Source organism: Caenorhabditis remanei, chromosome IV (genome assembly GCF_010183535.1).
Source record: "Caenorhabditis remanei strain PX506 chromosome IV, whole genome shotgun sequence".
Taxonomy (NCBI): Eukaryota; Metazoa; Nematoda; class Chromadorea; order Rhabditida; family Rhabditidae; genus Caenorhabditis; species Caenorhabditis remanei.
In genome coordinates, this window is record NC_071331.1 from 19,898,498 (window position 1) to 19,926,447 (window position 27,950).

Sequence of the window (27,950 nt, forward strand, 5' to 3'; positions counted from 1 at the left end):
ATTCATTATGATGAATGGTCTGAGATTAAACGAAGATTCACTTGGAACGAAAGTAAAACCGAATATGATCCTGGGAACCGATTTTTTGAAGAGAATTTGGCAAGGGAAAATGGTGGAACTTCCGTCGGGATTGAATCTGTTGAAGACGGCGCTTGGATATGCTACAATAGGAAGAGCGGACACCGAATTGATAGAAACGAGTGAAGAAAACGAGAAGCATTCCATTTTTGTAGCAGTATCGGCAGAAGAGACGGAGGCTACGGAAATCGTCAACAGAGATATCGAAGATAGACAAAGGAATGATATGTCTATGAAGAGCAGCAAAGAGTTTTCGGGACCACTCAAGGAAGAAAAGGCACAAATGGAACGAGAAACCAGACGACATTTCAAAGCGACTATTGAGAAGCGAGAAGACGGATATTACGTCAGATTTCCATTCAAGGAACATGAGGGAATCCCGGACAACAAACCAATTTGCGTCAAAAGATTGGTAAATGTAACCAAATACCACAATACCGAGGTTCTGAAAATGATCGACGATATATTTAACGACCAATTAAGTAAGAATATCATCGAGATTGTGCTGGACGAATCGCAATGGAAAGGGTTACTTCATTATAATCCTCATCAACCTGTGCTAACACCACAGAAGACTACTACGAAATGTCGGGTAGTAATCGATGGCTCAAGCCATTTCAAGGACAAATTATCTCTGAACGACATCATCAAACAAGGACCAGTGATATTACCGGATCTGGTGGAGATGCTCATCAGGTTCAGAGCAGGAAGAACAGTTATGTTGTCGGATGTCGAAAAGGCTTTTCTACAAGTTCATCTTCATGAAGACGACCGTGACGCGACCAGAGTGTTATGGCTCAAGGACTACCGAAAGCCACCTACACCAGACAACATCGTGGTATATCGATTCACGAGAGTACTGTTCGGACTCAACGTATCACCATTTTTACTAGGAGCGACCATCGAACATCATTTCGAATCGCATCCAAATCGAGAATTGGCTCAAGAGATATCAACGAATCTTTACGTGGACAACTTGATTCTGACGACCGATGGAGACTTAACGACAGCACTCCAACTTTATCGAGAATCAAAGGATGCATTCTCCGATATGAAGATGAATCTACGTGAGTTCCTCAGCAACTCCGAAGAATTCAACGAGTCAATTGATGAAAAAGATAGAGCGAAAGATTTGAATACTAAAGTACTAGGCATCGAATGGAACGCGGAGACAGACGAAATGCGGTACGCGATCAAAATCGAGAAGTCAATCGTCAATTCCAGAAGAACGGTAGCCAGTACGATAGCCGGTATTTTCGATCCTTTAGGAAAGTTGGTTCCATTAATCCTACCAATGAAACTTTTCCAACGAAATTTATGGAACGAGACATATGGTTGGGACACAACTTTGACCGAAGAGGACGACAAGGAGTGGAATCAAAGAATCGAAGCCGTCAACCAGTTTGTGAAGACATTACCGAGACACGTGATCAACAAATCGGGACCAAATCGATTAGTAACTTTCACAGATGCAAGCAAAGAAGCGATTGCATGTTGTACTTATGTGATAACGGAACGAGGAGTTGAGCTGATTTTAGCCAAATCTAAAGTGAAGCCGTTAAAAGAAAACTGGACCATACCGAAACTGGAAACTCAAGCGATAACCTTAGGAGTCCAGATGACTAAGAAAACCTTGAAAGCGATGACCGAAGGAAAAATCGAAGTAGAAAGCATCCACATTCTTTCGGACAGCGAGATCGCACTAGCTTGGTTGAAATCATTACCAACGAGACAGGAAGTCGGAACTTTAATATCAAACCGACTGAAAACGATTCAAGAGGGAGTAATGGAGATGTCACAAAAGTGCCCAATCATATTTGGATATGTGGACACAAAATCAAATCCAGCAGATATCGGGACACGGGGAATCGATAGCGAAGCGGCAAGAAGTTCTATTTGGTGGAATGGACCATCATTCTTGAAAGAACCCATCGAGCAATGGCCAAGCAGCAAAGGATTCTTCCAGTTGATGACAGAAAATATATTTATGACTGTCGCAAAAGTTACCGAAATCGAAAAATCTCCAGTGTTCGACTTGGATAGAACAAACTCCTTACCGAAGCTGAAAAGAATAGCTACTTATGCGTTGAAAGCAATAGCTGCAATGAGCGAAGGATTGAAACTGGGAAGACGTCAACTTATGAACGAAAGAATCCCTGAACTACAATTCGTCAAAAAAGGACAATTGGCCGGAGACGAGATCAAAGCAGGACACAGGATTCTCATAAAAGATGCTCAACGAATGTTCACCGAGAACGAATTGAAGAAATTGAGCAACCTACGTCCCCGGAAAAACGAGATAGGATTAATAGTCTGTCCAGGAAGACTGGAAAGAGCTGAATTGCCAGAAGAGGCACGAGAACCGATCCTACTCTCCGAAAAATCCAGATTGAGTACTTTAACAGTGCTGGAAGCACATGGAAAGTACCATAAACCATTAGATCACACAATGGCGGAAGTTAGAAAAACGACATGGATACCGAAACTACGATCACTCACGAAGACAATCCTGAATAAATGTGTACAATGCCAGAGATTGACTAAGCAACCATTCTTATATCCAAAAATGGGACAGCTGCCGGAGAAGAGAGTGACCGAGAGTAAACCTTTCGAGAATACGGGTTTGGATTATTTTGGACCGATTCAATATCGAAAGGACGACGGAACCATTTCTAACGCCCACGGAGCAATTTTCACATGCCTCACGACACGACTAGTCCACGTAGAGTTGGTACCGGATGAAACCACAACGCAGTTTGTTCAAGCATTCCGGAAATTCGTGGCTATGAGAGGTGTCCCGAAAGCTGTGGTTAGCGACAATGCACCGACATTCATATTGGGATGCGAGCTAATCACAGGAGCAAGCAGAGAGCAAGACATCGATGAAGAAGTACGTGAGTATCTTCAATTAGAAGAAATCAGTTGGAAATTCATCACCCCATACTCACCATGGAAAGGAGGAGTATATGAGCGAATGGTAAAATCAGTGAAACATGGATTCATCAAAGGAATAGGAAGGAGGATCCTGACATTCTTAGAGATGGCAACGACATTCTACGAAGTGACGGCTGCAATCAATTCTCGACCACTTACCTATAACGAAGAGGATGTTAACTCAACGAGTATCATCAGACCAGAAGACTTTGTCTATCAGAGAATCCAGACGACACTACCACTGAGTTCGCTACAAGACCAAACCGAAGAGTACAGACCATCGAGAGAAGCACAAGGTGCGCTCACAAAGAATGAAACGATTCAAGCTCTACAATCCTCAATCGAAGCGACCGAGTCTGTATGGAAAGTTTGGCGAGAGAAATATCTGGCAGAACTGAGAGAAGCTCATAGACTACAGATCGATAAGAAACGAGGTCATCCAGCAATTCCAACGAAAGGTCAAATGGTCATTATATGCGATCCAGACCACCCAAGAGGTTATTGGAGGTTGGGAAAAATAGTAGATATTATCGAATCAGGAGATGGAGCAATCAGAGAAGTGCACCTGCTGACGAAACCAGCGAAGAGTAAGCCGCATGTCATCAAACGTCCACCAAACCTAATAGTACCATTGGAACTAGACTGTGTGGAAAACAGTCAGGAAGACGAAGTTCCGGTTCAAGAAAAGAGTGGAAGAGGACTTGAAACTGAAGCAGAAATCGAAGAATCGAGTTCAACATCAGAGCCACCAAGATACAACTTGCGGAGAAGAAAGCTGGTGAACTACCAAGAACCAAACGAAGATTTGGAGGTAGAAAGACAAGGAAGATTACCGAGTATTCACGTGAATTTCATTGCAACGATGTTAACGATATTCCTTTGTTTCTTATCAGGAGTAGGAGCAGCAGAAACACAGAACGAAATCGAATGCACAAATTCTGGACTACGACTCACAGGACAATACGAAGCATTCGAAGCATGTGTGAAGAACTTCTGCACCAACAGGCCGAAACTGCAATGGAATCCCAGTGGACCCACAGAGGTATGGATACCACTGGCGTTGAAAACGAGACCACACCGAGCAACAGTCAAGATATTCGACGGACTGAAGCTACACGTTTTGGAAAGGATATGCCCAGCAGTTAGTACATGCGAAGCGATCGAATGTACATTTTGCTTACAAAATATCTTCAATCCGGAATGTTCACCGATGTGGGCATGGATAGGATTAGCTGGAATACTGTACTGCATCGGGATGGCACTTTATTGTTGTTTTCAAGTACCGGTAACATTAGGCGGTCCAGTAAGAATCCTATGGAGGATATGGAAACTGACAATGCTAGGATTCATTATTCTAGCGAGGATGTGTTTCAAGAAGAACGAAGTCGAACCCAAACCAGCCAAAGAAGTAAGAAGAAAATCATGGTCAAGCAGAATCGCAAGCTCATTAGTGATCGTCTGCATATTGGGAATGACTTCTGCATGTCAAGAAATAGAAGTGATACAACAGGAAACAAGAGAATGTATATCGAAAAACGGAATAGACGAATGCAAGTTTTTTACCGAAACGATATTACATCTAAACCAGTTGCAAAAGGAAGCATGTTTCCGGATGACTCACAACGGAACGACTTTCAAAGAAATCCGAGCGAAATTCCTATACACCAACCTAAGATGCATTAAGCGATCGTTAATTTACACCAAGGAGGTGGAAATTAAAGTGTGGAGCACGAAGAGGTGCCCTCACATGGGATCTTGCAAAGAAGAGAAGTGTGCGAAGATCAATGGAAGCAGCATGATTCCTGAATTGGAACACACACATGGTTATGTGGGAACAACAGGATGTGTAGAGAGTTGTGGAGGACCAGGATGCGACTGTTTCTTCCCAAGTTCAGCGTGTTTGTTTTACCGAATCTACGCAGTCCCACAATCGACCGAGCTATACGAGATCTTCAAATGCATCCAATGGGAGAGAAGTTTGGTGATTCAAGTGAAAACGACATCCTTGAACTCCAAGAGGAACGAAGTGATGGCCCAGAAGGTGGAGTTATTTCTAAATCAACCAACGAGAGTAGGAAATTCAACGATGGCGGCAAGTGCAATTTCGACATCACCGTCACCACTCTTGAACACATGGTTCATTAGAAACGAAAACGAAACTGCGATCTGGCCAACGATGGAGCTGCCATCATACCAATGCTACTCAGAGAAAAAGGCATTGGTAAATGAATGTCAACTAAGGACAAACTGCCAATGCAATCCAGCCGAAAGCGAAATGAGATGCGAATGTGCGGAACGAAACTTGACGACCCATTTTAATACAATCGAATGGAGACTACCAGTACAAAATGGACACTGGACATTCGAAGATGAGGGAAAATCAGTTCTAGCACATAGCACCGAAGAAGTATCTACGGAGATAGTGATCCGAAACGAAGGATCGACAAATATCGAAATCTGGAAAGAGCAAGATAAATGTGATGTGGAAGCACCACACATCCAAGGTTGTTACGCATGCGCTGAAGGAGGACACATAAAAGTAGCATGTAGATCGGAGAAAATAACGACGGTGGGGACAATCAAATGTGAAGATCACATCATGACAGTGGTATGCTCTCCAAAAGGACACGTGCAAGAGTTGACGTTTTTCTCGGAAAGAGCCCAATTCTACAAAAAGTGCGAAGTGAGCTGTGGAAACGAATCGAGAGAATTCCATATTACTGGAATTCTGAAGTACACAGGATCAATTTGGACCTCTGCATACCGACTCATCGAAGGAAACAGCTCAATCTATAACGAGATAAACCTACCGGATTTGGCACATCTCTACGACGGATTCATGACTTTTATCAAAACCGGAGTAATAGTGATTTTGATTGCTGTAGGAATTTTCCTAATGACCTACCTCACAATATTTTCGTGTTGTACGCGAATAATTCGAAAGACGCTATGGTTCGTTGCGAGACTACCAATTATCCTGCTATGGAAACCAATCCAGGTTTTTTGGGAGCGACGAGGAAGATGGACCAGACACAAATCCCCTCGTCACACAGTTTAAACGTGTCGAAAAATCGAATAAAGAGCAAACTAAATCGAGGACAAACTGGACACACACTACCTGCATGGAAACATCATATATGCATGTTAATGAGCTTCATTTGCATGCTGCATTCGGTGCAGGGATTGACCTATTACTCATCATCCGAAATTACAGAAACGATGTCACGAAGCCCAAGATCACGAGCAGTCGGGGATGAAATATTGGCGACCGGCATGAAGAAAATGACCGAGATTGCAAACAAGGCTCGAGTGATCGAACAAGCGAAAAATCTCCCGAGACGAGGTCGAGATGCGATGATCCAACGGAAAGATATGAGGAACGAAGGAGAAACGAAAAAAGACATCTTGCTCAACGTCCTTAAAATCCAATGGGATATCGATACTATATCCGAAAAGTATCGAGACCTGGAAAAGCAATACAAGAACGAAATCGAGAAACTCCGAGTCCTGGGAAGACTGGAGATCTATAGCATGGACTATATCGAGTACCAACTCTCCCAAAGCGAGGTAAACTGGCAAATGAATCTAAGAAACTTTCAAGAAGAAAGAGATGAAAGGGCCAGTGACCGAACTAGAGCAAAAAGAGAAATCGAAGAGCTCAGGAGAGAGGTACAGGAGGAAGAAGACCAAGAAAAAGAAGAGAAACTAACCAATAATCAACGATTGGAACTCTTTGGAAAAATTCTCCTGGATAGAATCATCAAAATCGAACAGGCCATAGTGGCGGGAGCCTGCTCTAAGAGCACTCCAAACGAAGATGAGATCGATAACATGGACGAACTGAATCCAGAGGGCAAACTGGAGCACAGCGATGAAATGAAAGAGATGATTGAAAGAGAAATCAAACGAAAAAGAGAGCGATCGCCTTCTTCTTCGGAATCTGAAAGGAAAAGACGCTCGTCAAGCTCCAGTTACAAGCAAGCCCAAGATGTCGAGGAGATCGAGGAAGTCGAGGACGACAAGGAAGTCGAGGACGACAAGGAAGTCGAGGACGACAAGGAAGCCGAGGACGACAAGGAAGATCAGGAAGACGAAGACGAGGACGAGCAGGAAGACGAGGAAGAGATGGAAGACGAGGAAGATCAAGACGTCCAGGAAGCACAAAATGAACGTCATCGAGATCGACACCAGGAGAACCATCCTGATCGAGGAAGACATCACCGTTCAAGATCGAGAGAAGAAAGAAGACGTTCAAGAGAACGTCATCAGAATCGACCAATCATTGTGAGGCAACTCTTCCCACCGGACACGAACAGACACAACTTCAACACATTATGTGTGTTTTGCCGATGTCGACACCATTCGAACGAATGCGGCACATATCCTGATGTAGCCGTACGAAAAGCAATGATCGATGCTCAGACTCGTTGTCGAGTCTGTCTCAACAAACACCCTTATCAAAGATGTCACAAAGAAGGACACACATGCTCGTTTTGCTTGAAGCGAGGAGAACGAAACACGTCACACCATGCAGCACTATGCGAATGGCCAATCAATCGAATGTAAAGCTGAACCGAGATCGAAATCAATCGAATCAATCTTCTGGGAGGCGGGAGTATACTCGAATTACTCGTATTCTTTTTATAATTATTATTTTATTCATATCGATTGTTTCTTTTCCACCCTCATCCACAGTAACACTATCTAGACGAAGAAGCTTCTGTTGACTTCTTGTACTTTGTTATATTTTTAATATAACAAAGCAAGAAGGCGACAGAAGCAACTTCTGTCAAGGACAGAGTCTGGGTCTCCAGACCTGTCCTTGCTATTTCCTTTCACCCATACACATTCCTCCCCCACATTCACCCCCGCTCTGTCTGGGACGCGAACACGCCCCCTACCGACAGAGCTTCTTTCATTCCTATCGAATCCAATCATTCCTATCGAATCGAATCACATCGAATATAACGAATCATCGACATTTTTTCCCTTTTTATCATCGACATTTTTCACCCTTTTCTTTATATCATTTATATATTTTCTCACTTCATTTTTACTTTCTCACCTGTTCACTATTGTCCTTTATTGTTAATCTTTTATTGTTACCTTGATTATACTTGTTAAACTTATTTCTATTACATGAAGGTTTAATTACCCAAGTTTGAGGTATATCACATCCCACACAATCAACACACACAAGCCAGGTGATCGCAGCCCTGGACTTTAAGATAAGCTATAGAGCAAATAAAATAGGTTATCTCAAACTTGTCAAGGCCCGGACCGGACATTATCAGCGTTTCATTCAGAATTAGAGAATTCTGGAAAATAATCAAAAATGTTCACGATTTCGATGAAAAATTTCAAAATGGTTTTTTTTGAAGCCGGGGGCTTCGGACCGGACCGGGCCTAGAAATTATGTTTCATCTGAACTTTTGCCATCATTGAAAATGTGTTTTTCGAAAAAAAATTTGATAATTTTCTGAAACAGCAAAAAATTGAAATTAATATAGGCAAAATATAAAAATATAAATATAGCTTATCTGAAGTTCTGAGACGGATACGTTGATTTACAAGGGTTTCAGGCAGCTAGTGATGTCACCTCAACATTAACCTCAATTTATAACATTTTATTGTGAAGCTATGAAAAATTCGTATGAAAATTAGGGAGTAATAAACGATTAGTTCCATTGTTTTCTGTTTTCTCTGAAACAGAAACTCATATTTTAATTTTTCAGACAGAGTAGCGATATATTTGTCGCATATTTAAAAAAAACTAATATTTCATAATTTTATTTGAAAACATTTAAAAACACTGTGTTTTTTCTTTGCATAGGTTTCCCAAATTTGAATAAACAATGACTTCTAAAAAGTTAGACATAATAGAACAAATAGCTAAATACTTTGTTTCAGCAACATTTGAAACAGGAAAATATCAAGAAACTATCCCTCAAAACTCCAAATTACAGTTGCATACAGTTTACTTATTTTCTGTACCCGTTACTCTCCAATTAGTTTTTTTTTTTTTAACAACCATAATCTGCCAAAAAGTACATTAACGAGTCCCCCCGCTCTACTCGAACATTCGTATTTTCCATTTTTAATCCTCTACACTCTCTTTTTATTCTAGAAACTGCCTGTGTTCAACCAGTACAAAAACAATGCTTGATTCCACGCCAAAAAGATCAGTTTCAATGTTCGAATTGTTCATGTAAATCGAATTCCACTTTTTTTCACGTTTTAATTCAATTATTTTATTTTTCGCACCCAAAATGCAGTATTTTTAGGTTTTCCGACGTTGCAATCAATGAAAAAAGGTCCAATCCATTAGAATTGTGAAAAATTAAATCATCTATCTTACGGGCAATTTCAGAGCGTCCTGGAGGACATGTCATGCAATTTTTGTTCGAAAATGTTTTCTGCCAAAAAAGTTATATTCAATTTTCAAAAAATACATTTTTTCATTGATTGCAACTTCTGAAAACCTAAAAATACTGCATTTTCAGCGCGAAAAATAAAAGAATTGAATTAAAACGTGAAAATATCGGCTTCACGTTTCTTGCAGTTCTTTTTCGCAGTGTGGGAGACCATGTAGAATTAAAAATAGTTAATTAAGGAGAAAATAAGTTAGTTAAAAATTTTCTGGAACAGTAAAAATAAATGTTACTGAATGAGGAAACAGTACAGTTTGAAATACGTTTAAACTCTATTATGTGGATTATATCTGTCTAACTTTTGCTGTTTCAATAAATTTTCTTAATACAATGCTTAAAAAAGAGTCTGTTAGATCCATTTCTAGTTTTCGGAAATTTAAAAATAAGGCAGATAAGACATTTAGCAACCAAGAAGTTTTAAAACCAGATATGCCGTTGGAGCAACACTGTTCCACCCTGGACGCCTCAAAACCGAACTATTCAAAACTGTGTCATTTTGAAACTAATTGTAAGACATCTGGCAACCAGACGTTTCGTGAATAAATTCAACTGTTTCATAAAATTTATATTGATTCAGTGTTTGAAGAAAAATATATTAAATCTTTTCTGATTGACACTATCAGCCAGCTCCGGGACATCTGAAAACCGGCATCTTTTGGATCTGGGTCATCTTGCAACCAAGACATTTCAAAACCAAACATTTTACAAGCAAAGAATTCTGTAATTGTGTTTTCTTTTTTTGTTAGACATTCAGACTGGGGCTCTGACTTGTGAAGGCATGTCTTGGTTTTTAAGCGCCTCGGTTTCAGAACTGCTCGTTTCGAAACCACCAATAAATTAAAAAGTATGAGTTCATTATGTGCACAAAACATGAGTGGATGGAATTACATAAGGCAAGGTTAATAATAAACACTTTTTCAGAATCCTGATTTAAAAGTCGTTGTTGTCAGAAGAGCTGTCTGGTCCACCTCGTCTTCCCATCATTCCTCCCATTTGCATACCGTTTCCTCCCATGTTTCCACCGAATCCTCCTCCCATTCCTCCACGTCCTCCTGTTCCTCCCATCATCATCTCTCCAGAATCTCCACCACGTCCTCCTGGTCCTCCGCGTCTTCCACCTGGTCCACCGTGTCTGCCTCCTGGTCCTCCACGTCTGAATTGTCCACTAATGAAGAAGAGAGCTGGAATCTCTTGTGGGTATTGAGTCTTCAGTTGGTCAATGGCCTCCTTCATTTGTTGACGTGTCTGGTTCTTGTTGTTCATCACTGATTCAAGGGCGGTCTGGGCGGCGGAGAGTTGGCTCACGACTTGGGTGACGTTCTGTTGAACCTCGTTTTTGTGGGCGGTCATGTTGGCTTCGAATTCGTTGTAGATGTCCTGAAAGAAGAGGGAAAATAAGGTTGGAAATGAAATCTGGCGCGCCCGCGACGCGTTCCGAACAGCAATTATCTAGCGGGGTTTGTGGTCAAAACTGGTTTGGGATCATTGACTATTCTCCTGAAAAATTTTGATTCCAAAATTTCAGATATAAAAATCTCAACTTCCACCCTTCAAAACAAGACAAAATCGAACAGATGCACCACACTTTTCTAAAAGCGCGTCAAAGGTACACCAGACAAGTATATATTCGTCGGAACACGGGTCAAAAATGTGTATAGGGTTGAAAAAAAGTTAAATTAAATTGACCAGATGCAAAATATTTTCCTAATAGCGCGTGAAAGATTCAGATAAAAACAGTGAATTTCTGGGGCGCCTTTGACGCGTCGGTTTTTCAGAGGAGATCTGGCGTATTTTCGGCGCAAAACTGGTTGTATTATAAAAAGGTTTAAAAATGCAAGTTTAACTGTTTCAAAATCCTAATAATCTTGTGAGCCTTAACCCCCGCGTTAGTTAGTCACTGATAGAAAAGACAAAAATCCGATCCAAAAAATTTTATTCACTCACCGAAACTCCATAAGTCTGAGCCCATGTAGAAGTCTGTGACTCCATATCAGCAATCGTCAGGTTCTGATTTCTCATGATATCGAAGAACGCTCTTCTTCCCTCATCAGTGACATTCTGGAGGAATGGAGGCATTGGTGGTCCATGTCTTCCACCACGGCCTCCACCGAATCCTCCTTGTCCTCCACGGGGACCAGCAAGGACTGTGGTGGCGAGGATGACGACGGAGAAGATGATAAGAGAATATGTCATTATTTTCAAAGGCGCTTGAAAATGTTTGGTGGTCTAGTACCCCCTACCAGTTTATATACTTTTGTCTGCTAGGGAGAGAACCCACCCCCTTTTCCGTTTACTCCTCTTTTGTCGCTGATCTTTCTCTTTCTCTTTTTCGTGAAAAAGGGAGAGAAAGAGAGAGTAAGTAAACTGTTATGAGTCACTTGGTCTCTGGATGGAACTGGTCATTTTACTGTCTTGTTAGCTTTGACCTATTCATGAGGATAGGCTATTGTGCAAATAAGGGGAGAGAGAAGCTGTCAATTTGTTCCGTGTACGAAAAAATAATGGAATAATAGGTTGAGTGGACAAGGAAGTGGTTTAGGTTATGGAGGAATTTTTGAAACAGTAAATCTTAAGTTTGTTTTTTATGCAATTCTGTTCAATTTTTAAAGATTGAGTGACTACAACCATACCAAAATAGTCAGAACTTCAAGAATAAAAGTTTTTGAAGCAGAAAGGTAATTATGGGATTGAAGTCGTACTAAATTTCACTTATAACTATCTCATTGTCGAAATTTTCTGGAATAGTAAAAAATTTCAAATTCTGATGATGAAGGTTGAAAATCAACAAATAATCAATTTACGAAATTTATCAGTTGTCAATCTCAAAAAAATACGGAGATAATGGCTTTCTGCGTTTCTGCATTTTTTGAAACATAAAAGTTTTTATTCCAAATTATTTGCAGAGACCATTGTTAAATCGTTTTTTCCTAATGTAAAGATCTTCAATGCACTAAATTTCTCTTCTAACTGTCTCATTTTGAAATTTTCTGAAACAGTGAAAAATTTCAATTTTGAATAAGGGAAATCTGGACATTAGCAAAGAATCAGTTGATGAAACTTCTTATTTGTTTCTGAAACCCGTTTCTCAAGTTGTTATGAAATATATTTTTTGTGGAAAAAATTTCTACATAAAATATTTGCACGGCACGCTTCTTACATCCGCGCTCTACCGAAATTGAAGAAAATTGTTTGGGAAAAAGAGACATTATTCAAGGGCATTCGATGGAGCGCAGTTATAAGAACTGTGCCGAGCTGATAATAGTATCAATTTTTTTTACAAAAATCACAAAGATAATTTGGAAACATCAGTTTGAAAGTATAAACATACATACAGGTAGTTTTCAGATTCAAAACCCTGCAATTGTAATAAAAAATAAGAATCAAAACCCATTTATCAAGTTCTTATGAATATACGTTTTCTGAAATTGTTGTCTACATCAAATAACTATTTGAGTAATTTTTTTTTCCTCTTAAAAACAGTCCTTCGCTTCAAGATCAGTATAATCCGTATTTTATAAACCTATCCAAATTCCATGAAACGGTAAATTTTAGAATTTAGATCAAAACACAAAACACTACCTGAAATTGAGTTCGGGTAACAAGTTCGTTGTGAAAACAGTAAATTAAAGTTGAAAAGTCACTTAGAAGTTATAAATATCTAAACGAACATGCATTGGCTTGATAATCACTTTCTGTGTTTTTGAAATTTTTGGAACAGAAATTTTTATTCAAATTATTTTCAGATCCCATTGTTATTTAGTCCCTGTTATGGAAATATGTCAACTAGCAAAAAATTGTTTTACCAAACATTTCCAAATTTTCGGTTTCTTCTGAAACAGACTTTTTTTCGCGGGATAGTTGACTTGATTTTTCATTTTTCATATTTACCGTCTCTACCGAATTCCGTACTCCAAAAAGTTCCCGGTCTCTCTCTCTCTCTCATTCTATTCAATTTCTGACCTCTGTTCCTTTAATCTTTGCTGTTTAGTGCCATTCGATCCTGAAAAGTGCTCATTGACTCCAAAATAATAAAGTCAATAAGAGCTTTGTTTATTTTCATGTCGCATCTCTCTTTTGAAGAAGAGATCAGCGACAATTTCTGCTTCTGACTCATATCTTTTTACTCTTCTCAATTATTGTTGATGTATCTCTTTTTTGTACTCATGCTTTTTTGATTCCCCCTTTCTCTCGTCATAATAATGTAAATCACCGATAACTCCCAAGCCCGCAGAGAAAACACGTTCCGATGATGTTTTGCAACAGTTCTCTTCCAATAGTGTCTAGTTTTGACAGTTTATAGAAAGGGTGCATGGTAGGGGAAATTTCTGAAACCTATATAAGTTATCAATTTGTTGTGTCTTCTTAAGAAAATATGTTACTCCTGAAACAGAAATTTCAGTTTATTTTTCTATCAATTTCTGAAAATTTTTCTGAATCAGACTTACAAACAAGCTGTAAGGTGTTCCTAAACATTTTTAATTAAATTAAAAATTTCAACCAGGTAACCACTAAAATTTCGGTAATTTCCATTGGATAATATCTAACTAATTTTTATGCTCCCCAAATTTATAAAATATTTCAAACTGCAAGTGCTGTGTTAATTTATGGCCGATAATGTAATAATACTTCCGCCTAATACAAAACATGAAAATATTCATGTTTGAATTGGAAAAGTAGATTTTTAGTAACTTTTTAATTGCCAATAAAATATTTTCACTGTTTCAATTTAATTTCCAAATGTTCTCAGCCCTAAGTTGATCAATGAGACGGTCCTTTTTGCATCCGAAAAGACTCTTATTTGCAAATTCACTTTTGCTAAATTAAACTGAGTTTGTATAAACTTCGGCCTCTTTTTGGAAACAAAAGGTTTTTTAGATTTCGAATTTTAGCTGAATTTTGATTAATCTGGAAATATGACTATCATCTTCTCTCATAGTTTTAAAATTAAAATAAAAGTTGACTTGTTTCAGTCTACTAATTTTTCAGCTTCATCATGAACATATAACGCGTTCTCTGTAAGACTCGAGCAACGTGTGCCCTAGGGCCAGATTTTTATATAAACATGTACTATGGGGCTTGGGTAACCCATATGCATAATATTGGGTCACAGCTCCGGGTTACTGTAGTACGGTAGGTGCTCAAAGGTGCAAAAATGAAATTTTTTCAATTTTGTCGTAGGAAGCTGAAATTTTTACCACATAATATAGACGCATAAAATAAACTTTTCACAAAGTTTCAGAAAATATGAAACAAAATTGGCCAAGTTATAACGAAAAAACTTCACTTTTTCGACATTTTTTGGGTTTAGAGAAAAAAAAAGTGCCATTTTTGAAATAACACCTGTGAGGATATTTTTTTAAAACAAAGTACGCTTTGTGACCTTCATTTAAAAAAAAAGCTCAACTCATATCATCTTGTCCGGACGGTCGAAAAGTGGCAAAGTTTATAATCGATTTTTTCAAAATTGAAATTTTTTAATTTTTTTTTGCAGAAATGAATAGCCCGTGTTTTACTGATAATTTTTTGTATTGACACTTGTTACCTAACTTCACTATTTCCTACTGAAAAATGTGATTTTATAAAAAAAACTGAAAAAAATTTTTTCCCAAAATTTTTTTTTATTCTGCGGAAATAGTTGGAATGGGTAAAAAAAGCGAACTTTCAGTTTTGTTCGTTGCAAAAAACGGTTTGAATCATGTGTGCGATCTGTCTTTTAACACTACTCAAAAAGTTTTTTTTTCATTTTATGTACCATGATCGTTTTTATTTTTTTCTTTATTTTTGCTTATATTTTCACAAGTCAACCCCCGGGAAAAAACAGTTTGTTATTTCCTGGCAAAAACAAAAAAAAAGAAAGAAGATCCCATTTATTTTTATGTGCGTCCCTACTTGCTGCCGGAAGAGAGCAGAAACCACATGCTAGCTTTAGTGAGAAAAGCCGAGACGCGAAAACAACTTCTTTCTTACTTCTTCTACTTTTTATTCTTCTTTTTTTCTTATTCTGCTGGCCGAAATATGAATTTCTTCATACTTCTCGTTGGTTTCGGGCTTGTTTCCGGCTTCCCCAGTGATGAAAATGGTTCATCAAAAAGAAGGAGAACTGAGAGTCCTAAAAACGTTGGAAAACCAACTTTTCCTAAACCTACAACCGTCACCACAATATCTCCATCCTCGCCGCCATCAACTTCTTTTCACCAATCATCAGCTAATGACTGTTATTTTTCTAAAATTCGAACATCTAACTTGGAACAGTCGGAAAGAAGCCATAATGCCAAAGTTTCAACGGAATGTAATGGAAATACGATGAAGTAAGCTGGTTTTTTATAGTTATAATAGCTTTCTTGCTCAATTTCAGGTGGAACTCTTTGGTAGGAACTTACAAAGGAAGAATGTATGGCGCTCACAATGAGATGGATTTGTTGGCTACGAGGGGAGCTGCTGAATACCATGACTTCGAAAAACAAGATATTTTGGAAGAAGTTGGAAACAGAATGGTTTGTACTCAACATTGGAAAGAGTTGGTGACGGACTGGATCAATTCAAGAACTATAAAACATGTCCAGAAACTTCCTGTTTCTAACACGCAGGAGTTTAAATGTGGGATGCCTTCGCAAATCAGTCCCCATCCTTCACGAACCACACCTCCAGCTTTTCATTACTTCTTATTGCGTGATGAAGCGGAAAGACTTTTGAATGAGTACCATGTTCATGTACATGTTGGAACGCGTAAGATCGATTTGAAAAAATATCAATCATTCTATATTTTCAGCACTTTGCCAAACGCACAAAGAGTTTGTTTCGGTGGTTCAATGTGTAAAATTGTTTGAAAACTCAGTAACAATCGATAAGCCTGTTTCTTCTCGTTTACAATCGGCTGTCGCTAAATACAAAGATGAATCTGAATTTTGTCCTCAAGACGCCCCAATGGAGGTTGACGAACCAGAAGAAAGCGACGAAGATTTACCAGCTTTCCTAACGACAGATGATAGCAATGTTTGTCATTCGAAGTTTGTTGAGTGGACCCGGACTCTGGGAATCAGAAGAGTTGAACACCGTAAGCAGTTCTCATCGTTAAGTCGGAGATCCAAAAGAAGAAAGGCTCTGGCAATGAATCAAATTCTCCGTTCAGCTTTAGAATTACTGGCTCCTGGTAGTTCCAAAGAATTGCGCGATTTGATGCAGGATATAGATGGTAATCAATGGACGACAATCAGATCAAAGTTGTTTGATGATCTAATGGATAGTATTGTATTGGAGCATTCAAAACTTTCAACTCGTAAAGAAAGAAACAGCTTGCTTTCTGTGGTTACGTCTATCTTACCGTATTCTACTATTTTGAAATATTTCCCTGGCATTTCACGATATCAATACACCAGTTCGCGAAAGTATAGCCTCTTGTTGAACAGAAGCCCATATGTATCCACAAAACGGCAGAAATATGTAAAAGAAAATGTGGTTGCGTTTGTTGATTTCATTACTAGGTAGGTGAATTTTTTTTAAACTTTCAAACAACACGTTCGTTATAGCCCTTTGGTGCGTTCGGATCTGCCCTACGGTCGTCGAGTTCTAAAAAAATCAGATGGGACCAAATTGGAAATTTCTGATTCTCTACGCAATGTCAGAGCAATTGAGGTGAGCAATGATGATGTTTGTGTACTAAAACCTATTTTAGATTGTGGAAATGTACATAAAAATGAAGACTGAAAACAAAGAGGAAGAACAATTGATGAGTAGAAGTACTCTTTTTAAAATATTGGACAAATGTAAGGCGACCAACAGAGAGGCATTAGAATGCGTCGATTATTTTATCAGTGACGCTTTAGAGGTAAGATGCTAAAATTATGTCTTTCAAAATTGAGTTTTTCAGTCTTTTGAAACACTCACACAAGTGCTGAACAAAATGAAAACAGCCGGCTACATTGATGGTAGAACCGAAAAAGACTACGAAAGGAGGCTTGGTGAATCAAAGTTATACTTGCAAACAGATTTCAAACTTCACGTGAAATTTGAGTCCAAAGTAAGAAAAATCATTCTTCAAAAGTCACCACGTTGTTTCCAGATATCAGATCACTGTATAAAGTTTGGGCTGTCTGATCCAAAAGATAAACAGCACTCAGCGAGTTGTATGGATGGAAAGTCTTCACACGATCATGAGAAGAATATGTGTGAGAGGTGTCAAGCAATTCGTGACGTTTTTGACGACTTAAGAAGCATCATAAAAAAGTTGCTCGACTCTGCGAGTAAAAAGAAGCTTCACAAAACTTCTGAAGATAATGTCAAATCGGAAGCGGAATTAGCGGTGTTTTTGAACGACGTCGAGATAGCCGAAAAAAATGTTCAAGAGTTGAAAAAACATTTGGTGAGTGTGTTAGTTCTGAAACGAAATGAAAATTTATATTCAGCTTCGGAATAAACACTCAAACCACGTTCGTCAGGAATTAATAGATACACTCCAAGTTGGTGACGCAATTCTGACTCTTGATTGGGCTCAAAAAGTGATACCAAAACAAGCAATCGAATCTCAAACGGATTATTTCGGCAAAAGTGGAATCAGTGTGCACGTTACAAACGTTCTTACCATTGATAAAGAAGGAAATCTGCAACAACATAACTTTGTTCACATCACAAATCATGAAGTCCAAGTAAGTTACTTTATGCTATGATCTTAATTTCCACGATTTTATAGGATTCTATCACAGTGATTCTAATTCTTGAACACATTTTGAAAGAACTCAAACACACCAGCATTTCGCGTGTTCACTTGAGAAGTGACAACGCAGGTAAAATCTTGACTTTAAAAAGTTAAAGAAACATCGTTTTTACAGGTTTCTATCATTCGAATAAAACAATATCATCGTTACCGGGACTCTCGAAAAGCAGCAAGGTGGATATTGTTAGCTATACATTCAGCGAGCCCCAAGGAGGAAAAGGTAATTCATTTTGTCGTAACGAAAAATCGGAGAAAAAAATTCAGGTTCTGCCGACAGAGCTGCCAATGAGTTTAAGACAAAACTAAAGACATGGTTGGCTTCTGGAAAGAATGTGGAGACTCCGGAACAACTGTTTGTTGCTCTCATCGAAGGCCGCGTTCCAAAAGCAATGTCGTCGTATCTGTGCACAGTTGATTACTCCACCATAGTAGAAGGATCGTCAGATATCGAGGGAATTCAAAACATGTATGATTTCCGGTTTGACTCGAAACATTCCAAGATGACGGCGAGAAAGTTTGCATTCATTGGAAGTGGAAATGAATATGATACAACCAAATTCGATGCTGCAAAAGGAACACTGACTATTGAAAAATCTGGAGGCTACGAAAAGTCGGATTTGAACACATTTTGGAAATCTTCGAAGTGTTCAAAAAAGTGTTCGTTGGAGGACATTGAAGATCAAGAAAGGAGTTCTGAAGTTGTTCCTTTCGAAGAAAGTGATGTCGATGTAGAGGAACCTATTCCAAAGCCCATGGAAACGGCGGTATTTGAATGTCCGGAAGAAGGCTGCACAGCAACTTTCACAAAATATGCCAACTTAGAACGTCATGTTTCTTTGGGAAAACACAGTTTTGTGCCTGAACGGGAAACTCTTCTTGATTTCGCAATGGAACGTTATGCAGAAAACATCGAGGGTATACGAGAAAGTTCTGTTCCGAACTCCTTGAAGGACATGCTGACAGAGCTTCCTCCAGGAACAGTCCTCTTTTCGAACCCAATGGGCTGGGCTATGCCAAGCAAGAAGCACAACAAGAGATACGACAAGAATGTTGTTCAGTTTGTCATGAAGAAGTTTGAAGAAGCAGCGACAAAACAACTGAAAGTTTATCCAAAACTAATTGCAAAAGAGATCCGCGAGCAAAGAAAAGATGGGAAATTGCAATTTTTACCTGACACGTGGTTGAATTACAAGCAAGTTTCAAACCTATATCACACCTTCGGACGAAAATCAAAAGAAATTGAGGCTAAAAAAGCTCTTGCGAAAGAAAATAAGGCACACCCCAAAGGCGACAAAACAGTCACATCATTGCCGACTACTGTTCGAACCCCTCAGAATAGGGCTACTGCTGCTTCTGCTGATTCAAAAAAACAAACGTCCAGAAGCTCATCGAGTGGAAAAGAACAGAAAGATCGATCGAAGCGAGAGTTCAATGATGAACTGATTGAGTTGGTATTAGAGGAACTCAATTCAAAGGAATTCGACGACTCAGAGGACATTTATGACGACAACAGTGAAGAAAACAAAGATTTTGAGAATCTCATTGCTGTAGTCGAGAAAGAGAAATTAGAAATTTTTGAAAATTAGAACATTTGATTATTATCCATTACCGTGTTTCACTTTTTTCTGCAGAATAAAAAAAAAATTTTGGGAAAAATTTTTTTTCAGTTTTTTTTATAAAATCACATTTTTCAGTAGGAAATAGTGAAGTTAGGTAACAAGTGTCAATACAAAAAATTATCAGTAAAACACGGGCTATTCATTTCTGCAAAAAAAAATCAAAAAATTTCAATTTTGAAAAAATCGATTATAAACTTTGCCACTTTTCGACCGTCCGGACAAGATGATATGAGTTGAGCTTTTTTTTTAAATGAAGGTCACAAAGCGTACTTTGTTTTAAAAAAATATCCTCACAGGTGTTATTTCAAAAATGGCACTTTTTTTTTCTCTAAACCCAAAAAATGTCGAAAAAGTGAAGTTTTTTCGTTATAACTTGGCCAATTTTGTTTCATATTTTCTGAAACTTTGTGAAAAGTTTATTTTATGCGTCTATATTATGTGGTAAAAATTTCAGCTTCCTACGACAAAATTGAAAAATTTCATTTTTGCACCTTTGAGCACCTACCGTACTACAGTAACCCGGAGCTGTGACCCAATATTATGCATATGGGTTACCCAAGCCCCATAGTACATGTTTATATAAAAATCAAAGCTATGTCTTTTCTACAGGCTCTAGGCCCCTATGTACTATGGCCATGCTCGAGTCTTACAGAGAACGCGTTATATATAACGAAAAAGGACATATTCGGAAACTTTCTTGTTGGACTAATTAAAAAACCAGATTGTAAAAGATTATCCAATTTTTGCTGGAACAACAAGTTTTGAGTAATTTTACGAATTTTCAAGATTTTTATTACTGTTTCACATTTTTCTATGAACTGACATGTACACAAACTGGTTGATAGGAATAATTTCAACTGTTCATCTTCAAACTTTTTTTAAAAACTTTACAGTTTCAAAATGTTTTGAAAATAACTTAACACGGTTAAAGATGTTGGCATGTTTAATTAATCAAAAATAATAATGAATTAAACAGAATTCTAATAAGCGACGTTAAACAAATTACAAATATCTTCTTTCAGATAAAAATATCCCAAAAAACTACTACGTAACTCAAGTTGGAAGTTTTATAGTTTTTTAAAGCTTTCTTGAAACAGTAAGTTTTTTTGTGATCTTTACATATTTTCATAAAATTTTACTGTTTCATTTGTCTTCGAAAATCGGATCATGAACATTGTTATGTTTTTCATCTAAAGATAAAAAGTATTACTGTTTAATAATAATAATAACAATTGATAATTGACCCATCTGATTCAAAATTCACTAGTTCCCCAATTAACTTTAAAACAGAGCTTTTAACAATTTTTTGGTTTTTCAATAAAAATTCTTCCTGTTTCACGTTGTTCTTTAGAAAAATGGCAATGATAGGACAGACAATTTACGGTTTTTTCTACTATCAGACAAGACATAAAAAAACGTTTAATTTCAATTTTCAATTTAGTTTTTTTGAATTATTTAACTGTTTCACCTTTTTTCAAATCGAAGTCGACAAAACCTAACTTGATTCGATTTTCCAGTCATCTATCTGAAATTCAATAGTTTCTTTTGAAATACATCCTACTTGTTTGATAAGTGCAATCTCAAAGTAGTTTCAAAATGTTTTCAAAAGTTCTTTTGAAACATTAAATGTTGCATAAAATTCACATTATTGTCAAAATCAAGTCGAAAATGCATCAGAGTGTGAAATCTACTTTCAAATTATTAAATACTCAAGTCAGCTGGAGCGACTTTGACGCGTTATACACTCCGGACATCCTGACCAACTATATATCCATATTCTCCCACCAGACAGAACATTTGTGAATGAAAATTATTTATTTGTTACGAGAGAATCGGATAAAAATGTTCAGAAGTATAATAATCTTCCATTGATCTCCTTTTCCATCCGATTTAGCACATCTGTAAAAGAACAATGATGTCAAAGTTGCAAAACAAAAGATAAATGTTCAAATATTGACACAAACCTGCGAGCAGACTGCTCCACTGGCGGCCAATTCGGCGGTACGGGCGAAGAATTTAATATAGCGTTCCTAGTCAGTGTAAACAAATGACGAAATCAGTTTAAACTGATAGTCATTTATACTATTCACGTCAACTAGTCGAAAGGAAATGATTATCGATATAGTCATAATCATTTTAGAAATGACGAAAACGATAGTCGATTCAGCTATTTCGTCAAAACTTTTAAAAAATAGTCGAAATAGTACAAACGTAAATAGCCGAAACGTGAGTATTCAGAGCAGAAAAAAGGAAGAATGTTAGAAAATTTTTAAAATGAAAACTCATTTTCTCAGTCATTTACGTCGTTTTAATAGTTGTTTTTGTATCGGAATTAATCATTTACGTCGTTTTGATAGTTGTTTTTTCATTTCCGATAGTCAAATTACACTGTGTTTTTAAAATTATGATATTTTGATTATCATTTTACGTCATTTATCGCGTGACGAAAAATGACTAACTAATGACTAGGAACTCTAATTTAATAGATGAAATTTTCATTAGAACCAGTAACGTCTTTTATCAAAAAACTTTCTCATAAAATGCATGCTATATTGTGAACTTCATATGTAATAACATTCAAAAACATGTCCATAGTTATTTCTTTGGGAAACAGAAAATGTTCATTACGATTTCAAGCTATCTAACTAGCGAATGATATCTAGGTTTGAGGTGGGATGATTTGACATGACTTATATTATTCGAAAGCTTACTCCGCGGAGATTACAAATTTGTATTCATAGTTTGCTTACTACATAAGTGGGCTGAGTTATAAGAGTTTTTGACCAAATTTTGGAGTGTAATCCGCATGAGGAAAACTACCAAAATGTATCAAAAAATATTATAACTGGGTATTAAGAAAAATTTGAAATCATATTTAGAATTCCAATGTAGCTAGCTTTCCAATAATACTGGTCCCTTAGAATAATTTCAGCTTGCGTCTAGATCACTTTCTGATAAGATACAGAAACAAAGGATTCAGAAAAAAATTTTTTTTTCAACTTATCCTTCTCTGACGTTTATTGACTTAACACATCATGAATCTAGTTAATCCAGTTTTTCTAAAACAGTAAACGATTCTAGAAATTTTTAAAAACAATTTCACTGTTTCAAGTACTCTAGATATAGTTTATTTTTAGTTTATTTTGTTACTGACATGGAATGTATTTTGACTGGCCCCCCTAACCTATCACTTTTATTTGCTTAATCGATAGCTTTCAGAGAGAAAACACCAACCTGAAAGGGTTTTCTTGTGACGTTACCTGGTTTTTGAAAAATTGAGATTTTTCAAAAAATGTATTTTTTCTCAAAATTTTTTTTCTTCAATTTTTTTGTCTACAATGCAGCATGGAGAGCAAATAGAAAATACATGAGCTAGATAGATAATGTCTTTGGCTACAAAAAACAGAAAATTAAATAAAAAAATTAATTTTGAAAATTTTGGAATTTTTCAAAAAACTGAAGCCCTCCAAAAAAAATTTTTTCATTCATCCACGAATGTTTGATTTTTTAATTTGAAAAAATTCAGCAACTCATTTAAAATATTTTTTCAAAAAAAAAATTAGGGGGTTTCCGAATTTTGAAGCGAGATATAAGGATTTGAAAAATTTCGTTTTTCAAAAAAGTGCAATGAATGGGGTGTGCAGAATGTGGAACCCAATTCACAACAAAGATGAAACTTTTGAATGGAACCGAATGAACACAGTTTATGTATAAGTTATAAGTCTCTGATTCTGAAATTTGAACTTATTTCGTCAAATCTACGAGAAAGGGCACATGTTCAAAACTAGCAAATTTTCCCGACGAGATGAAAATTCAGATGCTCATAACTACTTAAAAACTCCAGTAAAACGGTTCTAGTATATAAAAACGTGCTGAATACGTCTAGTTTATCCAAATACATCATTTTGAGCAATTTTGAAATTTTTTATTTTTTTCGATTTTCAGATTTATTTTCATGTGGTCCCCCCTTATGAAAATCGAAAAAAATAAAAAATTTCAAAATTGCTCAAAATGATGTATTTGGATAAACTAGACGTATTCAGCACGTTTTTATATACTAGAACCGTTTTACTGGAGTTTTTAAGCAGTTATGAGCATCTGAATTTTCATCTCGTCGGGAAAATTTGCTAGTTTTGAACATGTGCCCTTTCTCGTAGATTTGACGAAATAAGTTCAAATTTCAGAATCAGAGACTTATAACTTATACATAAACTGTGTTCATTCGGTTCCATTCAAAAGTTTCATCTTTGTTGTGAATTGGGTTCCACATTCTGCACACCCCATTCATTGCACTTTTTTGAAAAACGAAATTTTTCAAATCCTTATATCTCGCTTCAAAATTCGGAAACCCCCTAATTTTTTTTTGAAAAAATATTTTAAATGAGTTGCTGAATTTTTTCAAATTAAAAAATCAAACATTCGTGGATGAATGAAAAATTTTTTTTTGGAGGGCTTCAGTTTTTTGAAAAATTCCAAAATTTTCAAAATTAATTTTTTTATTTAATTTTCTGTTTTTTGTAGCCAAAGACATTATCTATCTAGCTCATGTATTTTCTATTTGCTCTCCATGCTGCATTGTAGACAAAAAAATTGAAGAAAAAATTTTTTGAGAAAAAATACATTTTTTGAAAAATCTCAATTTTTCAAAAACCAGGTAACGTCACAAGAAAACCCTTTCAGGTTGGTGTTTTCTCTCTGAAAGCTATCGATTAAGCAGATAAAGGGAAAGGTTAGGGGGCCAGTCAAAATACATTCCATGTGAGGGTGTAAAGTAAGGCAACTGTTTAACAAAACGCTTGGATGAATTACTGTTTCAAACAAAATTGTAACAAAAAGTATTGAGAAGCTACATCCAATATTCTCGGAGAAATTGGCGAAATGCAATGTTATCATAATTTAACTTTAATTTTGAATAGCTGAGGGTTTTACAGTTCACAAACTTTTCGAAGTTTTCCTTAAATTCTTTCATCTGGACAGAATACAAAAGTCTCTGTTTCAAATCGTTTTGATTAATCTACTTTTTTGTTGTATCTCATTTTTTGTACTAATGCTTTTTTGTTTCCACTCTCTCGTCATAATAATGTGAATCGCCAACTCCCCCGTCCGCAGAGAAAACAAGTTCTGATGATATTTTGCAACAGTTCTCTTCCAATTGTGTCTAGTTTTTGCAGGTCTGGGGTAAAAGGGGAAACCTCTGAAAGAATGTTCCACTAGAATCAATTTCTTGCGAGCTCTTAAGAAAATATATAACTGCTGAAGAGAACTGTGGGGGGGAGTTTAGCACCATTTTTTCTTGTACCTCCCAGCACTCTCTCACTCTCTCACAGCTTCCCCTCGTCTTCCCCTTGGCTTTCCCTCTTCCCCGACCGTAACGCTGCGTCTCCTCCTCTTAAATACTATTTCACAATGTCTGCGTCTCTCGCCTGATGATATTGTCCCTCGCTACTATCATTTTTCTGCACATCTTTAGCGTATCCTTACGGTACCCAATAAATTTTTTACAAACACCCATGATATTGTACTTTTTAAAATCGGGAAAACCAGGAGATTACCAAAATTTTAATTTGAAGTACGACATTCCAAATATTGAAAATATAAATATATACATTCTAAGTGTTACAAAGGGTAGTTTTTTACTAGTGATTCACCATCGGTGGGGAAAAATGCTACCATTCTACGAAAAAAGTTACCATTCTACATTTTTTGACAACTTACTGAATAGTTGTCTTTTTGCTGTATATTGATTTCTTGTGTCGAAAACTTTATATGGTTCTACTGATTTTTCTGAAATTCTTGTATTTTACTATTATTATACCAAAGTCTACTATTCCAACCACAAGATGAACATTCTTTCCCGGATGCAAAGTGTAAATGTTCTTCCGAAAACATATACTAAAATTGGAACAATGCAGAGAAGATTATGCTCAACGACGTTATCAACTTTGTCAGCAATGTTGATTTTGCAAGAATGTAAGTTATAGTTTTTTTTTTTTTAAATTTCTATCGGTCTAATATTGTATTTTACAGCCGAGATGATTTAAGAAGAAAATTGAGCAGAAGTTTGTGAGTTTCGGAAAATAATTGACGAGAGCAAGCAAGCAGTGGTAACATGGATTTTGGCGCCTGGTTCAGAGTAAGTTTTCATTAAATTAAATTAAACAAATATGAAAAATATTTTTTTCAGCATGAGAAGATGATTCGAGCATGGAATGGTATATTCGGCATGAGGGAATCGATGTTGGTGGCCACTGGACAAGACGGATGGAAAACTCGTTTATTTAATTTTTTTTTAATAATTTAACTTTTTAAAAAAAAATATTTCAAACAAATAATAAATACGAATTTATTATTCTTGTGAAAAACGCGTTTTGTATTCAACAAGTATTTATTTGTAAAGATGAATAATCACAACAAAAATTACATTACAACACAGGAAAAAGGTCAGCCTGATGCAACATGAAGATTAGAATTTCCATCCTTATAAATTTTGATAGTTCCAACGAGGGTCATATTTTTGAAAGTGTCTTCAAACAGTGGAAGCAACTGGGGATGAGCAAGTTGTTGTGGCCTCATTGGAGCATTTTCTCCGGTAGAAAAAGTAGTTGGTGTTTTGATTGGAGTGTTGTTGAGGGCACCGTCGAATCGCTGAGGATCCGTTGTAGTTGGGGAGAGCGGAACACCGTCAACCTGTTCGAACATTACTGAAACAATGAAATGATAGTTCTGCTCACCTTTCAGGGGTTTATATACCCGGCTCTCGCACTGTTTCAGATGGGTTTTCACCCACTTTACTACAAATTCATCATTTCTTGTTAAATTTTTTGAAAATGGTGAACGTATCGTTTTATTAGATACTTTTCTAGTTTTTTGTATCAAAAAATAGATACAGTAGTAACCACACACATTGGATAAAATTCCTTGAATCGGTCCTCTGATAACTTTTTTCCATTTTGGACAATTCTTTGCAAAAAAGTCTAAAAACTCTTGTTGGGGGTCGAAACCACTACTATCAAAGAAATAACCATAATTCCGATCATCTATCCACAAAGCAACCCAATGATCTCCAGATTCGCTACTTGGTGCTGTATTCCAAATAAAGGAACATGGCCCCTTATCAATTATAGGGGTTTTATCACAAGGGTATACCCCTTCAAATTTTTCTCTGGTAACACGACAAGTACTAAGAAAACAATCAAGTTGAATAGTTGACAAAGACATTTATGCGAGTATAAAAATAAATAAAACAAGCAGGCTAATATTAAAAAGACAAATATATAATAAAATCAAGAAATATGTATACGGATCCAGATGGCTTCAGTCGGGTACATTCTTCCACCATTGTCGCGAACGAGTGGAGAATGGCTGTAGTTGAGTGTTATCCCATATTTCTTCTCGAAATAGCTCAAAACGGTAACAAACTGATGTTTTGGCCCCTTGCCTGGTCGTGTCACCAGCTTCACAAAACTGTGATTGCGTGGTGTTGAGTCCCTAAAAAATATTTTTATAAATGTATAAATACTACACTTGTCACTTACAAACTCAATTCACACGTCAAGTCGACCGGAAGGCCATTACATCCATTCCAAACCAAAGGAACATCCATTTGACGAAGATGACGATTCATCTCTCGGATTTCAGAAGCGGAAAGATGATTATGTTTTCCAAACTTGAGTACCAAATACGTTGCAAGGTTAATATCCACACTCTGTAAAAGAAAATAACATTAAATTGTCTAATTAAAATATAATCTTACCCCCGAGGTCGGTGGAATATAATCGTCTGGGAAAACAATTGGCTTGGTGGTACCAGGAAGCATGTCGAACACAAAAATGAATAAGACTGAGCAACTCAGGGAAGTTGATTTATGTTGACATTTCGGAATCTATCAATTTCGAACATTCCATCAAATTGTGACAAAACCAACACATTTAGACCGCCTGTCGGTGTTTTCTTAGCAAAACGCAGAAAAAGCTGTGTACTGCCACTTTTCACAAGTTCCCATGCATTTGATGAATCAATTGCCGACAAATTGAAAACAAAGAATGTGAAGCCTTCTCGATACATTTTGTAGGAAATCCTAGGATTGCAACCATCTGACACACCACCCAGTTCTTCATAAAAACGTGCAAAAGCTTCAGCATAGTTTTTATTTTCAAAATCGCAATGAATTGGTTGTGC

At 36.9% G+C, this 27,950-nt stretch overlaps 2 protein-coding genes across 2 annotated transcripts; both read right to left on the bottom strand.

Annotated features, from left to right (window-relative positions):
* Window positions 1-10,373: 10,373 nt before the first annotated feature.
* GCK72_015318 (uncharacterized protein) lies at window positions 10,374-11,636 on the bottom strand (the record flags this gene model as incomplete). The annotated part of the gene is made up of 2 exons (XM_003089747.2): window positions 10,374-10,820; window positions 11,388-11,636. The coding sequence occupies 2 exons, from the start codon at window positions 11,634-11,636 to the stop codon at window positions 10,374-10,376; spliced, it is 696 nt and encodes a 231-aa protein (XP_003089795.2).
* Window positions 11,637-26,213: 14,577 nt separating this feature from the next.
* GCK72_015319 (uncharacterized protein) lies at window positions 26,214-27,588 on the bottom strand (the record flags this gene model as incomplete). The annotated part of the gene is made up of 4 exons (XM_053730776.1): window positions 26,214-26,473; window positions 27,073-27,260; window positions 27,308-27,477; window positions 27,526-27,588. 4 exons carry the CDS (start codon window positions 27,586-27,588, stop codon window positions 26,214-26,216), a joined length of 681 nt encoding a protein of 226 aa, XP_053585548.1.
* Between the last annotated feature and the right edge of the window lie 362 nt (window positions 27,589-27,950).